The 17,133-nt window shown below is 41.3% G+C and overlaps 1 protein-coding gene across 4 annotated transcripts in view; it reads left to right on the top strand.

Annotated features, from left to right (window-relative positions):
• LOC115170560 (follistatin-related protein 5-like) overlaps window positions 1-17,133 on the top strand; it is a 197,991-nt gene that overhangs the window by 118,714 nt on the left and 62,144 nt on the right. For all 4 annotated transcript variants that reach the window (XM_029726820.1, XM_029726829.1, XM_029726837.1 and 1 more), the window contains exons 5-6: window positions 6,611-6,807; window positions 9,889-10,009. In XM_029726820.1, the coding sequence (XP_029582680.1) occupies window positions 6,611-6,807; window positions 9,889-10,009 (318 nt within the window). The remainder of the gene's footprint in view (window positions 1-6,610; window positions 6,808-9,888; window positions 10,010-17,133) is intronic.

Genomic DNA, 17,133 nt, shown 5'->3' on the forward strand with positions numbered 1-17,133 from the left:
CTTCCTGTGACATCGGTTGCTGTAGGTGTCCTGGAGGGTGGGTAGTTTGCCCCCAATAATATAGCTAGGGCACTAGACACTATAATACAATAACTGGGGCATTAGACAACATAGCTTGGGCACTAGAATAACATGGCTGGGGCACTAGACACTGGAATAATATAGCTGGACAGCGTCTGGACGGGAACAAAATGACGTTAATGTCGACACATGGAACAAACTGAGGAACAGACAGATATAGAGAGGGAAATCAACAAAGTAAAGGAGTCCAGGTGAGTCCAATATTCCGCTGATGCCTGTAATGATGGTGACAGGTGTGCATAATGATGGGCCACCTGGTTCCCTCAAGCGCCATAGAGGGGGAGAGGGAGCAGTCATGACAGTTCCCCCCCCTCTAGGGGTGCCACCCGGCGTCCCACCTGGGCGAGCCTGATGGCCCGGACGAGGCATGGGAGCCTGACGAGCCGGCTGAGGCATGATGTGGGATGGGAGCCTGATGAACCGGCTGAGGCGTGGGAGCCTGGCGAGCCGGCTGATGTATGACGTGGGGTGGGAGCCTGCCGAGCCAACCGAGGCAAGGAAACCTCTCGAGCCAGCTAAGCCAGCCCCGGTTCCTTCGACAGTGGCCCCAGACCCGACGTCACCAACCAAAACAAAAAACAAAACTCCCTGATGCTTCAAATGTTGTCAGCATTCTGTGAGGACCGACGCTTGGAGCCGAGAAGCAAGTACAGGGAGTGAACATTTAATAAATAAACAGACATTAAACAAGACAGGACAGGGTCTGAAAATGAAAAACATAACGACATTAATGCTGACACAGGGAACAAACTGAGGAACAGACAGATATAGAGGGGGCAATCAACAAAGTGAAGGAGTCCAGATGAGTCCAATATTGCGCTGTGTCTAGTGTCTTATCTATGTTATTATAGGCACTAAACACTATAATAACATAGGTAGGGCACTAGACACTATAAAACCATAACTGGGTTACTGGACAATATAGCTGGGGCACTAGACACTATAATAACATAGCTGGGGCACTAGACACTGGAATAACATAGCTAGGGCACTTGACACAAGAATAACATAGCTGGGGCACTAGATATGATAACAACATAGCTGGGGCACTAGACACTAGGAATAACATAGATGGGACACTAGACAACTTAGCTAGGGCACTAGACACTTCGATAATATAGCTGGGGCACTAGACACTACAATTACATAGCTGGGGCACTAACTAGAATAACATAGCTGGGGCACTAGACAATATAGCTGGGGCAAAAGACACTTTAATAAACATATTTGGGGTAATACACACAAGGATAACCTAGCTAGGGCACTACAGTTGAAGTCAGACGTTTACATACACCTTAGCCAAATACATTTCAACTCAGTTTTTCACAATTCCTGACATTTAATCCTAGGAACAATTCCCTGTCTTAGGTCAGTTAGGATCACCACTTTATTTTAAGAATGTGAAATGTCAGAATAATAGTAGAGAGAATGATTTATTTCAGCTTTTATTTATTTCATCACATTCCCAGTGGGTCAGAAGTTTACATACACTCAATTTAGTATTTGGTAGCATTGCCTTCAAATTGTTAGACTTGGGTCAAACGTTTTGGGTAGCCTTCCACAAGCTTCCCACAATAAGTTGGGTGAATTTTTTCCCATTCCTCCTGACAGAGCTGGAGTAAATGAATCAGGTTTGTGACCTCCTTACTCGCACACGCTTTTTCAGTTCTGCCCACACATTTTCTATGGGATTGAGGTCAGGGCTTGTGATGGCCACTCCAGTACCTTGACTTTGTTGTCCTTAAGTCATTTTGCCACAACTTTAGAAGTATGCTTGGGGTCATTGTCCATTTGGAAGACCCATTTGCGACCAAGCTTTAACTTCCTGACTGATGTCTTGAGATATTGCTTCAATATATCGACATAATTTTACTTCCTCATGATGCCATCTATTTTGTGAAGGGCACCAGTCCCTCCTGCAGCAAAGCACCCCCAAAACATGATGCCGCCACCACCGTGCTTCACGGTTGGGATGGTGTTCTTCGGCTTGCAAGCATCCCCCTTTTTCCTCCAAATATAAGATGGTCATTATGGCCAAACAGTTCTATTTTTGTTTCATCAGACCAGAGGACATATCTCCAAAAAGTACAATCTTTGTCCCCATGTGCAGTTGCAAACCGTAGTCTGTCTTTTTTATGGCGGTTTTGGAGCAGTGGCTTCTTCCTTGCTGAGCGGCCTTTCAGGTTATGTCGATTTAGGACTCGTTTTACTGTGGATATAGATACTTTTGTACCTGTTTCCTCCAGCATCTTCACAAGGTCCTTTGCTGTTGTTGTCCTTTGCTGTTGAGAACACTTGTCTAAAGCAACTCAAACATTCCCTCAAACTTTCTTTCATACTTTAGTATTTTCTTTTTGGATTGGATGAAAGCAAAGTCTACTCAGGTGTTTCGTAATTGACAACAGCCAATGGAACTGTCATTATGAGAGTGACACTTCTCTACATACAAGAAAATAAGTTTTACTATATGTCATGTGTTGGAACAAGAAGTTGCAGTCTTTATTTTTTGCTCGTAACTTTTCTATGCTAAAAATGTATTGTAGTTGACTCTTTTGACGAGTCTGCTTTGATGGTGCATTGCAAATACATAAGCTTTCCTCCTTCTGTCAGAGTTGGTGTTTGGTGTAGTATACCGTGGCTTTTTTGGTGGCGCAATGCTGTAAGATTGAAGTCATTGTTCATGTTAACTTAGGGAAAGCAGTCATACAATTGCTATTTAGCACACTTACAATGCTGATGCCCCCCCCCCTCCTTGAACATGCAAAACAGAAAACAGTGTGTTCCAGGAGTAAGTTTAATGAGTGTTAGGTATTCCCTGGTGGTTTTTTTGACAGTTAGGTTAAATTTTTCAGGTAGGTTTGACAAAAAAAAGTACACATTTTTAAAAATCGAAATAGAGTTGGTCTGGGATTGATTTGCACTTTTCGCACCAAAGTACGTTCATCTCTAGGAGACAGAACGCATCTCCTCCTGAGCGGTATGACGTCTGCGTGGTCCCATGGTGTTTATACTTGCGTACTATTGTTTGTACAGATGAACGTGGTACCTTCAGGCGTTTGGAAATTGCTCCCAAGGATGAACCAGACTTGTGGAGTTCTACAAAAAATGTTCTGAGGTCTTGGCTGATTTCTTTTGATTTTCCCATGATGTCAAGCAAAGAGGCACTGAGTTTGAAGGTAGGCCTTGAAATACATCCACAGGTACACCTCCAATTGACTCAAATGATAAATGCAAATGTAAATTAGCCTATCAGAAGCTTCTATAGCCATGATATCGTTTTATGGAATTTTCCAAGCTGTATAAAGGCACAGTCAACTTAGTGTATGTAAACTTCTGACCCACTGGAATTGTGATACAGTGAATTATAAGTGAAATAATCTGTCTGTAAACAATTGTTGGAAAAGTGACTTGTGTCATACACAAAGTAGATGTTCTAACCGACTTGCCAAAACTATAGTTTGTTAACAAGAAATTTGTGGAGTGGTTGAAAAATGAGTTTTAATGACTCCAACCTAAGTGTATGTAAACTTCCAACTTCAACTGTAGTTAGTATGCCAAACGTTCCCGGATGTTGTACTAAATTCGCCAAAATATGAAGAATACACTCAGAGGACACTATTTCTGTACTTTAGGGCCCATAATGCAATTCTTCAGGAAATGGACGTGGCTTCACATTGTTTTCAGATTTTAAGAAAATGGAAGATATGCAGCCGAAGTACAACGAGCAGATACAAATTCATTGCTTTAACTAATTATGACAAATGTTAAGAAAATGTTGAGCAATGTAATAAAGTAATGACTTTTCAAATAAGTCAACTTACACGTTATGTTGGCTGACAATTTGTTAGCTACACTGTCCTTACGAACCACATAGCATATCTTTACAGGAGTATGTACTGGTATGTTGTTAGCTAGCTACCTAACGTTAGTTGGCTACTTATACATCAAACTTTCCAGTGTATTAACTATAAGCTATCTAACCAACTACCCAATGTTTATTGACTTGATTATTCCCGTCAAATTTAGCTTAGCTTAATGGTATAGTCGTTGTGCGTTCTCAATGGGCATTTGTTCTGGCTATCTACTCCAATTTCACATCACTCTCGTCTGAATGTACCACAGCACAGAATAATGAATTTACGAGCGCCCCAACACCCGTTGAATATGGCCAGTGTCATTAAATGTCGGCAAAAAAGGGTCATTAAATTGGTGCCATCAGCACAGTTACAGTACAGTTACCAACGCTCTGGATAACATGAAAACTGCCTAACCAACTCTGCAAGGGCGAGTAAAATAGCCAGAGTGGCCTCATTTGTGCCTAGAAGTAGCTAGCAAGCTAGCCAACGTTAGCTTTGGTGCTTGACTGCCGTTGTAAGGTCAGAACGCTGAAATCAACCCTACTCCTCGGCCTGAGCGTCCAGTGTGCGCTCTGAGAGCGCATTTTTTAGGAACTTCTTATATTTTTAAACACAGATAAAAGAAACACGCTGTTTTCGCATATGTAGTCACTGGTATGGTGGTGGAGATAATGAATATAAGGTTGAAAAGTGGCAAAATTTCCCTTTAAGTATATATTTTTCATTTTTTATTTGCTACCATGGCTGTTAAAGGGATACTTTGGGATTTTGGAAATGAGGAGGAAGAGCCAATGCTAACTAGCATTAGCGCAATGATTGGAAGTCCTTGCAAGCAGATACCCATAGACATTGCGCCAACACAAGTTAGCAATTGCGCTAGCACAAGTTAGCAATTTCCTTCCAACTGCAATTTAGAAGTGCATCTGACTCTGGGGAAGTAGATAAAGGGCCTCATTGCCAAAATACTGAAGAATCCCTTTAATGAATACTCACTACTGTCTGTACCTGTGTGTGTTTGTATTTTATAAAATGAGAGTCTGTCTGTCTGTCTGTCTGTCTGTGTGTGTGTGTGTGTGTCGGTATCACAGGAGGTTGGTGGCTACTTAAATGGGGAGGACGGGTTCATGGTAATGGCTGGTGCGGAATATGTCTGTGTGTGTCTGTTTATTTGTCTGTCTATCCGTAAGTGTGTGAGTGCGTGCGTGCATGCATTCGTGTGTGCGTGCATTTGTTTGTGTGCGTCTGTCTGTCTGTCTGTCTGTCTGTCTGTCTGTCTGTCTGTCTGTCTGTCTGTCTGTCTGTCCCTGTGTGTCCAGGGCTTTTGATGACACTGACCTTCATATCCCCTGGGCTAGGTCTAGCAGCCATTTATCTTTTATTCATTTGGCCATTTCTGAGGAAGGCAGCTTTTCTGTCACCAAGGCTTGTCAAAAATGAGGCAATTTCATGATGTGCAGTGCTTGGCGGCCAAATGGTGCACAGTCACACACTGTAACAGGTGATGCCACAGTCCTGGAGAGGCTGTGTCTATGTTGGCTCCAGCTTTGAGATGACTGTCTGTCACTGAATGTGTTACGACACTTTTGAGAACACTTGTCTAAGCAACTCAAACATTCCCTCAAACTTTCTTTCATACTTTAGTATTTTCTTTTTGGATTGGATGAAAGCAAAGTCTACTCAGGTGTTTCGTAATTGACAACAGCCAATGGAACTGTCATTATGAGAGTGACACTTCTCTACATACAAGAAAATAAGTTTTACTATATGTCATGTGTTGGAACAAGAAGTTGCAGTCTTTATTTTTTGCTCGTAACTCTTCTGTGCTAAAAATGTATTGTAGTTGACTCTTTTGACGAGTCTGCTTTGATGGTGCATTGCAAATACACATCATAAGCTTTCCTCCTACTGTCAGAGTTGGTGTTTGACATTGAGCAATGATTTCGCTCATCGATGGCTTTCTGTTGACGTTGATGTGGCGTTTTTTGGTGGCGCAATGCTGTAAGATTGAAGTCATTGTTCATGTTATCTTAGGGAAAGCAGTCATACAAAGCATTGCTATTTAGCACACTTATAATGCTGATCCCCCCCCCCCTTGAACATGCAAAACAGAAAACAGTGTGTTCCAGGAGGAAGTTTAATGAGTGTTAGGTATTCCCTGGTGGTTTTTTGACAGTTAGGTTAAATGTGTCAGGTAGGTTTGACAAAAATAAAGTACAATTAAAAAAAAAAATCTAAGTAGAGTTGATCATGTGAGGTTGTTGCTATTATGATTTGAATAGCAATGCTTTTGATCAGAATGTTAACATAATTAATTGATATCTGACATATGGTAAAGTTAAGAGCTTAATAACACTCCCTTGGCAGAGACCAAATTAAGAAGGAAAACATTCTGCCTCACATGTAATTCTTTTTTACATATTATGAGAAAAAAAAGGCATCTGACATTTGAATTACAATGTACTGTTTGCATAATGTACTGTGTGGTGTACATATGAAGTGACATAACTGACATTTCTAACTCAAACAACTCCTTTCGTCAAAGCTTTTACCTTAATATTTTGCATTAAGAGACTCATTAGCACACAGGTGTGCCCATTGACTTAATATGTGTCTTACAGTACATGATTCAGACATTTTAGACTAACTTATTCTCTCTTGTTGTTGTTCCTCAGATGACAACTGCAGACTGAGTGACTACCGGAGGCTGAAGACCAAGATTCTGGATATGTATGATCAGAGATACATGGCAACTGGCAACCGTGGGAGCCATAAAAACAACATGGCTACCAGGAAGAAGCTGGTCGATGTTGTGTTTCAGCGCTTCGACGCCGATGGTAGCAGGAGAGTAGACAGCAGTGAACTATCACAGGTGAGGAGATGAGGGTGGGACTCGGATGTCACTAAGTGCTTCAAAGAAAAGGGAAAACCAACAACATCCCAACATTGTGTTTGCTACACACCAAGGAGTAGCGAACTGTCACAAGTGTGGACATGAGAGTAGACTATAAAGCCACAGTAAATGTCTCTCCCACATGTCAGTAGCCATACCATCGCACCTTCCCTGAATTGAAAAGCTTAAACAAACAGAACCTAAACATTGTGTTTACTATACTAGGAGTTTACTATGAGCCATCTTAATGCCCTCAGCATTATTTTCCATTTTATTCCCTTCATTTGGTCTTTAATTCGTAAAGCGAGGTGCAAAGAGTTGCCGTTAAATCTTTCAAAATATAATAATCCAAGTCAAAGGAGCTTTCCGCTCATGGGAGAATGCTGGCTTTGACTGTTATTGCCAGAAAGCGTGGTTGAAAAGGGAGCTTTGAGTGGCTTTCATGAGAAAGGAAGACATTTTACGCATAATAAATACATGTCTCACAATACCTGAGGACTAGTTTATATGCCATGCATTTAAATAATGAATAGGTAAGCAACTACTGCTGGTTTAAATAACCTTTCAACTGCTCTCAGGTCAGTTTCATACTAATATATCCAGCGGCACTCTGATTCCGCCAGTCTCTATTGGATTGATGTGAGAGAGGAAGCTAGCTTGATTCATATTCTTATGCATTCACTTTTTTTATACAAAGTGCCCCATTTGATTACTGCCAACAGCTCTGATATTATTAAACTATATTTTCATATCATTTGCATTATTTTTTTTTTTACATAACAGCGAGGCTTTCAGCTCAGAGATGAGAGCACAAATCAATGCAAAGTGGGTGAAATAAAGTGTTAGGCTTTCTTTGAATATGCAAATATGCCCCGTTGACACATTGGAAAGTTGCTTTAGGTAGTAACCATAGATACCAAAGGTATTAAACTACGGATGACACTGAGGGCTAGACACCAAGCTATGAGCCATCGTCTATCCAAGTGTTTGAATGTCAGTCTGTCCATAAACATCAACTGCACAGATTGAGTAACGCCATGTTGGTTTTAAAGCATTCCTCACAGGAAAATGCTACAGTCTCTCTTAAACCTTGAGGCATATGGTGATGTTGACACACAGTACACACGGTATACAGTACAAACGTGTTGTAGCTATTTTAAGGCAAAGTTTTTAGTGTCTTGTTTACAAAAGCACACCACAGTCATTCATTCAGAATCTCAGACGTTGACACAGTTGACCTTAATCTATGTCACATCACAGAGGTCACTTATGGCTGAGAATTCAATCAGTAAAATAACGAATTTCCTCGCTCTTCACTCTTGCCATGTTAAATTATACAAATTTGATGTGACCGATAATTTCAGACCTCGTTTACGAGTCTGCTATTTGTGTAATTGTTCATTGTAAAAGAGGTGTTACATTTGACTGACTGTCTAATGTCCCGTCGCCTCTGTAAATGGGGTGTTAATTTGACACGGACTGCGGCTGCATTCCAAACACACGTTACAGCTGTTTCTCTAACATAATGCGTGTCATTTTGTTAGTTTAGTTAAAAGGTTCAGGCTTGGCATGGTGTGTGTTGATGTGTGTGTGTGTACTTCCATGCTTGTGTGTGTGTGTGTGTGTGTGTGTGTGTGTGTGTGTGTGTGTGTGTGTGTGTGTGTGTGTGTGTGTGTGTGTGTGTGTGTGTGTGTGTGTGTGTGTGTGTGTGTGTGTGTGTGTGTGTGTGTGTGTGTGTGTGTGTGTGTGTGTGTGTGCGTGTCTGGGTGGAGGGGGTGGTGCACTCCCTCCACCCAATCTTCAGACACTGACCCCCTTCTTTATGTTGTTGCAATCAGATGGGTCGATTCTGCCAGTACATCCAACCCGAACATCAACTACAGAGCAAGGGAAAGATGGTTTGATTTCTGGCCGGGACATAAAACATTTAAGAGATGGTGTGAGAATCATCAAAGACTGGGGTGACACACAGTCACTCTGCTTTTACCATCTCCCTTAATCAAACCATCTGCCATGGGGCCAATCAGGAAGGCAGAGAATACTTTGGAATACCACGTTTTTTGATAATACTTTCTCTGAACCAATTGTGCCTAGGTAATGCATTATGAATGCATACAATTGCCATTCAAGTATTGTTATAGACTTTTATGAATGCTTTTAGCAAGTGTTGTAATGCACTGTGAAGTGTTGTAATGCACTGTGAAGTGACAGAACTCAATGTAAATACATTTCTAGGGCATTATCATACACAGATGGCTTAAAGAACATTTTCAAATGCAACTGAGGTTCAATCATCAAACAAATTGTGATCATTCTACATAGCTTACACTTTTAGTTCAATAAGTGTTCAGAAAGCATAGCCAACGCTGCAGGGAAAAAGACAAAGTAGAGGATGATTCATTAAGCAGTAATATTTTGTCAAGCTTTATGACCGCTGATCTAGAATGATGGATGAGTGAATGTCGCCCCGAGATGTGATTTATTTCAAACCTTATATAAAACATAACAGGTCTTTGCACCATGAAAAGGGGTTTCCTCAGCATATTTACTTCCAGAAATAAGAGATCAATAGACAATCAAGGTCAAAGTTAAATGTGAAATTGAATTTAGGTTAGAAACCACATAGAACGAGAATTGATCGTGTTACATTGCATGCTCTATGCTGTAACATTAGAAATCCCAGTTCCATGGTTGGTTCCCAGGTTTCAGCACCAAAACATGGAGATGGGGGGGAAAGGTACAAGAAAAAAGCAAACCCCAGACCCCAAAATACCAGACTTAGACTTACTGTCTAGACTTAGCTTTAACTGTAAGTTACATACTAGACCAGGTCTAGACGTAGCTTTAACTGTAACTTACATACTAGACCAGGTCTAGACTTAGCTTTAACTGTAACTTACATACCAGCCCAGGTCTAGACATAGCTTTATCTGTAAGTTACATATTAGTCAAGGTCTAGACTTAACTTTAACTGTAAGTTATCTACTTGCCCAGGTCTAAAATGAGCTTTAACTATAAGTTACATAATGGCCCAGGTCTCAATGCATTTTTCTGTTGCAGGTTATTAAGCAGGAAGGTCTGTTCAAGGAGGTCTCTGAGTGCACCCTGTTTGACCTTCTCAAATACAACGACATCAACGACGACGAGCACCTGACAAAGGACGAGTTCTATACAGCTTTCGGTGAGTGGCAGGATCAACTGATAATGCTTATGTTTTGTCATTCAGGGTAGTAAGGTTGTGTAAAATACTCAAATGTGTATTTGTGTACCATGTGTATATTTTTCTCTTTTCTATGTATTACCATTTATTTTTTCCTTTTTTGACCAGGATATTTGAAGAATAATACCCTCCACATGTTGTGTTGACTTGGACAATAGACATGCTTTCAGGCACATAGCGTTAAAAGCTTTAGACGTAACCTATGCCTTTATGTGACAGCAAAGTGGATAAAACTGTTTACTGTTTACTCAAAACTATGGTCGGACATTTTTTATACATTCCTATACAATAGTTATAGTACCAAAAGTTGTTAATATCTCTTTGAATGACCAGACATTTGTTCTCATCGCTGAAGCTTTAATTGTGGGAGATTTACAATTCATCATAGGCTATTTAAGGGTAATAAAATGGCAAAGTCCTTTACTTTGCTATTTCGCTGGTAAAATGACTTGTGTGGTTGCCAGATATTTACTGAAAAATGTCCTCTATATTCTTGGAAAATTGGGCCCAACGTCGCAACCCAGTAGTGAGCGATGGGTAAATGCATTAGTTCTAATATTGAGTCAGTGTCACTGTATAAAACTAGACACAGAGAAAATATTGAAAGAGCTTAAAACCAAACCCCCAATTGCTAGTACAACATAACGATGACAGTTACTCTTCGCCAACCTAAGTAACATGAACACATATTGCGCTACATTTTCTTGCCTAATTCCCTTTCTCAAATCATTCCCGTCTGACATTTCCAGCTTGCTCAATATCCTCTGACATTTCTCTGGGGTTGAAACACGATGCCAAGATAAAGAATACATAATGACATTCCCATTTTAAAATTGGTTGCTCATCAGCTCTTTGAATATAAAGCATTTCTAGGACAGACAAGAAAAGTTACAAGAGCAAATAACAAACTGGCACATTCTATTGTTCCCCTCCAAGTCAGATGGGTCAAATCTGAGGAGAGCTTAGCTTCCTTGATGACTTTCTATGACAGTCTCTCCTTGGTGGTAGAGCATCTCTCTTAACCTCTCTTCCTCTTCTTTCCCATGTGTTAGTATTTCTTTCTCCCTGTCTATGGCAGCTAGTTCTTTTACTTAGTCAATATTCATGACAAACCAATAAAATATAAGACTGAGAAATCATGAACCCCGTTTGATAAAATTCATGAAATTGCACAACGTGTATTAATGCTCGTGCACATTTACTCTGTAGGATCCAACCAAGCAATGGTGAGCTTGATATGATTTAGCCGTCTCTTAGTCTATGCGAGATAGCCTACTATACACTATGGAGTTGAATGTCATTTCAGCCTTTCAGTCCCTTAGCATTCATAGTCCTTTTGAATGCCCTCTTTTCACCCAAAGCTAAATTCAGATAAGGCTCAGAATGTGTTACATGTCCAGAGGTAGAAACAGTTTTCAGTTAGGATTATATTGACCAGGTAAACCCATTACATCTACAGACCTCCAGCTTTCATGTGCATTATGAACACAATGCCTCGGTGTTCCCTTTACCACAGTAAAGATAGCCGCTATACCAAAGCCTTAAATACCACCAGCCTTGCAAAAGGTTTTGTGATCACTTGAACCTTTTTAATTTATTGTTGCAGATGTTTTATGTGAGTGAATGTAAAAAATAAGAAGATAAACAAAAGGTTTTGTGAACCTCAATGATGGCGCTGACTACTGTCGCTTCAGATTGTGTAGCACTTAACTACACAACTAAATGTTATTTGAGTCCTATTTTTCCAGTTCACAGCTCTCATTAGCCAAGTTAATGCGCTCCATTAAAATATAATACCCTAAGATTACTTGTATAGTACATTTGTTGATTCAGTATATTTAGCAATATAGTACCATTTTGAACTAGCCTACAATCCCAATGAAAATGGGACCTGTCTTACACAGGATGTGTGTCTGTTTTGCTAATAAGGCCTTCCATACAACTTGGAATATTCAAATCACAGCAACGTTGTTTGTCACTGTTAAAGATAAGACACTAACGTCCATGCATAATTCATTGACTCCATCCCATATTCAAGAAAATAAAAATCAATCGCTTCAGCTAGCAGTAAGGTAAATATCTGGCAGGAATGATGGCTTTTAATTAGACCAAGTTACTGATAGAAATGAAATTATGTCTGCCACACTACAGATAGTCTTATGTATTGTCATCCTTGAATAATTTGGTGAATGACTGTGTAATGCACTCCGGGTTTAGGACAGATAAGGCATTCACATCCTGTACATTTGATGTCACCTTAACCTTAGGGCATGGGGATGGTAAAATACCAAGGTTGCAGATGTCACTGTATCGCTAAGTCTTGATTGTAGGATCAAACACTAAATATTAGAGGGTTTATATCTATGAGAACCCATTGGCAGCTTCTGAATAGATGAGAAGGAAAGAGCTGCTGGTGTACATGCTTTATTTTCTTCCTGGCTGGCTGTCTGTCAGTGGCTGTCTGTCAGTGGCTGTCTGTCAGTGGCTGTCTGTAGTAGTCAGTGGCTGAAGTATCGATCCAGAGGTTGATGGTTGGTGACAGGCCGATGGACCCCACGGCTTTGAAACGTGTCACTTGTGTTTTGCGTAGTGGGTTGCCATTGCACTAATACTGTGTCCCAAATGGCACCCTATTTCCTATATGGTGCACCAATTTTTGAACGGGCCCTTATGAGCCTTGGTCAAAAGTAGTACACTAACTATGCCATTTGGGGGACACACTAAAGGTGATCGGTGTGGAAAACGTCAGGCCAAGTAATATAAGTCTAGGGTTAATGTCATATGGCGTATCATCTATTAAGAGGATTCACACCTCAATAACCTATGTTAATCAGTTATCCTTTTTATTTGGAATGAACCACATTGATGTCAGCGATGGAAGTTATTCATGCTGGTAGTTAAGTAAACAGTTCAAGTATTGTTCTTTCTCCGAATAGAACAAAATAACGATCTCAGCAGCTTATTTGTTCTATAATTTGCCTACTCTTTTGAGCTCCAAAATCCCTCGATCTGAATGTGGATTTGCAAAGATAGAAAATGAGTTTACTTAAACTCTGGCTCTTCTCTACGGATCATTATTAGACAACCAAAGGAGACAGCCTTGTCTTCTTCAGGGCAGCGGCAGATGAAAATGGTTTCTGGGCCTGCCTGCCTCCATTAAGACAACTCTGGTGTTATTCATCGCTTGCGGCGCATTGACAATTAATGGATCGTCATGCTTTCTCACGACAAGCTCCCGTGGAGCATTCTGCTCACTGGCTTCAAGGAGTGCTGTTAAATTGGATCCATTTTCCAAAAGTGTGATTTTTGCAGAATGTGTTATGTATTAGAAAGATTTGAAATGCTTTAACTGAATTTTTTTCTTTCTCTTTTCCATCTTTTTCCCCCTAGAAATATCCTCAAAATCACTTGAGGTACTGAGAAAATAGCCAATTGGGCCTTAGCAATACCCACGGGAGGATTTCACATAATTTCTAACTTAAATCCATGACAAATTGCATTTTTTTGCGACTTGGAACCAATTCTAACAGGATATAGCCTTTGTTGAAGAATACTCGCTGTTTCACAATAGGATACAAGAATGTCTTGTCTTCCAGAAGTTTGGTCCGTTATCAAATATAGCTTGCGGATTCACATACCTTTAGTGAATCTTGTAGTCTTGTATAACCATTAATGTATGTATTCCTTGACATCAAATGAGATTGCATGACTTAACATTTCACTATATGCTTGATCAGTGATGTACTATATTGATTATTGATTAGTAAGAAGTCATTACCTGAAGTGTGGACTGAATTTCTATATGTAAACTATAATTCCAGAACATTGCAATTGACTGGATTTATTAAAATCAGAGCTCTTTGTGATATTGGATAGGATTGGAAAGCTTATGATTAATATGTGATATATATGATATACACACAGGGGCCAGTTTATTAGGTACATCCATCTAGTAATGGTCGGACCCTCCTTTCCCTCCAGAACAGCCTGAATTATTTGGGGGATAGATTCTAAAAGGTGTGGCGTTCAAACCTTGCGCAATTGGTATCAAGGGACCTAACATATCAGAAAACTTTCCCCACACCATTACACAACCGCCACTAGACTGTACCATTGACACCAGGCAGGATGGGGCCATGGACTCATGCTGATTATGCCAAATCCGGACTGTCATCAGCATGATGCAACAGGAACCGGGATTTGTCGGACCAGGCAATGTTTTTCCACTCCTCAATTGTCCAGTGTTGGTGATCGCGTGCTCACTGGAGCCGCTTCTTCTTCTCTTCTTTTAGCTGAGTGGAACCCGGTGTGGTTGTCTGCTGTAATAGCCCATCCGTGACAAGGATCAACGAGGTGTGTGTTCTGAGATGCCATTCTCCTTCGACCTCTCATCAAATATCTGTTTTTGCCCACAGGACTGCCACTGACGGGACGTTTTTTGTTTGTCGCACCATTCTCGGTAAACCCTAGACACTGTCATGCATGAAAAACCTAGGAGGTGTTTCTGAGATGACTGGCACCGACGATCATACCATGCTCAAAGTTGCTTACGTCACTCGTTTTGCCCATTCTAACTTTCAATAGAACAGTAACTGAATGGCTTGATGCCTGTCTGCCTGCTTTATATAGCAAGCCACGGCCACGTGACTCACTGTCTGTAGGAGCTAACCATTTTCGTCAACAGGGTGGTGTACTTCATAAACGGGCCACTGAGTGTATGTGATACATACAGTTCATGAATCACACGGTGTGTAGGAAAGCTGCATGATAGAACAACCACATCTCTACAAAATGTAATATCATGTGTACCATAATCTTTCTTATAGACGTTAGTCCTCCTTCCTATCACTGTTGACTGACATACAGACAGAAGGGAAGCATTTCCGTGCAAACAAACGCGCTGGCTTCATCCCTCTCAAACATTTCACTGCTCTTGTCAAGGGGAGGTACGCTGTTGACGCGCTCACATCGGATTGCAGTCTAGAGAGGTATGCAGCTATTGGAGCAACGTTGTACTTTGAACATAATGATGCTATTAAGATCCCTACCGTGGAGCTAGAAGGCAATTACTTAATGCATCTCTGGACACTCAGCTGTGTGTTGAACTCACTCCCTCTTGCTCTTCTTGAGCCCGCTGGTGAGATGGCTTACTGGCGCACCTCAATCAAACCTGCCTTTAAAACACACTTACGCATGCACACACACACGCACATAGACATGTACACACACTTATAGATAGACACACACACACACACACACATACATAATACGCACGCACGTACGCAATTACGTACGCACGCACCTATGCGCGCACACACACACACAGGTGGGAAGGCACACACGTAAAAACAGCCACGTGCACAGAGCTCAATATTATTTACTGGTACGAACCGCATGATAAGGAAAATAACTCACTTGAGTGGGTGAGAGAGGCATCGCAGCCAAATCAACATGGCCCCCTTATGATAAACCCAAACCCCAAATACACCTTGCATTTTGAAGGGATAGCTTTTCTCTCAATTACTTTTTCACAAGGTAGTTTTGATCAAATTAATCCAGTTACAATGGTCTTCAGCCATGTGTGGTCGGTCCCACGAGGCTCCTTCACCAGCTGCTCTATAAACCAGGCCCCAGGCTGATCAGGTGAGGTAATGCACTCAGTAAGTTCCACTTTTACAGGCTTCGCTCACATTTATAACCTTGGTGCAGAGGTTTTTATTTCAATTGGCTTTACTTGCAGTCTGCTTTATGAAGCTTTAAGTCTTGATCAAAGTATTACTGGTATTGGCAGGGCTGTTCCTATCTGCAGACGTTGATATTGGAGCAGGTAATTCAGTTGAGCTAACCCTCCTATTGGTCTAGGGAACCCTAAACCCAAGTGGAGTGATTTGGGGGTTGTTCAAAATGATGTAACAGCACTAGACAATATATCTTAAAAAAACAGCAGCAATGGAGATACACCCACCTGGACTGATAACACCTCTTTGGAGGATGTGTGCCACATGTATGATAGATATGATGGTGGGAAATCACAAGAGAGAAACAGAAAGAGAAGGAGAGAGGAGAGAGAGAGAAACAGAGAGAGAATCAGAACAAGAAGGAGAGAGAAACAGAAAGAGAAGGAAAGAGAGGAGAGAGAGAAATAGAAAGAGAAACAGAAAAAGGAGAGAGAGAGAAACAGAAAGAGAAGGAGAGAGAGAAACAGAAAGAGAAGGAGAGAGAGAGAAACAGAAAGAGCTAGGTGAGCAGGGGAGTAGCTAAACGACAGTGACAGCTATTTTCCCTGACAACCGTTCCTCTACTGTGCCATAGGTGATTTAGTCTTGGGCGGTGGGCATGGACCAACATCCAATTATGGGAACAGTTGGGGAGTAAATCAAAAACCAGACCCAGCCGTTAATCACTAATTACAGGCTGGATATTGAAGGTTAGGTCCCTCCCAGGAGAAAAGCCATGGAAGTCCAAAACAAGACGAAAGGAGCAGCCAGGGCCACTAGTCGTTCTGATAAATCAGAGGCCAGAGAAGGTCGGACAAAATGTCCAGCAGCCCACACTGAGTTCGATTCGATCAATAATAAATTGCCCGTTCTGTGCCTGTACAGACTTCGCATGTATGGGGTTTGGTGGTTTCCCTCCAACAGTATGATGCAGCCTGCCGCCTGCCGATTTCTCTTTTTAAAATCTCCCACATGACTTCCCCCGTTTCAGTTCCCCCGAGATCTCCTGCGAATCGAGTTTGTCGCTCTAAGCGCATTTCCAAAGCCATTAAGATACGAGGGACTGTAATTGAATGGTTAGGGAGGAGATTGTATGGGTATGTCCCGCCTCAACACCGCAGCTACAAAGCCTACTGAGTTTTGACATGTCCATGCGTCGTGTTAGCAGTGATGTTGTCAGGGTTGTTTTTCCATCAGGGTCGAGGGGGAGGAGCATCATAACAGAGCCACAATAGGAAACTCCCACTAGGACATTGTATTGTTTTATTTGTGGAGTAATATGTCCCTTGTGGGCATCTGTCTTTGTGTATGTGACATGGGCCGACAGAGTTCAGTGAGCATGTCAAAAGATGACCGCCGTTTGCTTTC

This window comes from Salmo trutta, chromosome 3, assembly GCF_901001165.1.
Source record: "Salmo trutta chromosome 3, fSalTru1.1, whole genome shotgun sequence".
Taxonomy (NCBI): Eukaryota; Metazoa; Chordata; class Actinopteri; order Salmoniformes; family Salmonidae; genus Salmo; species Salmo trutta.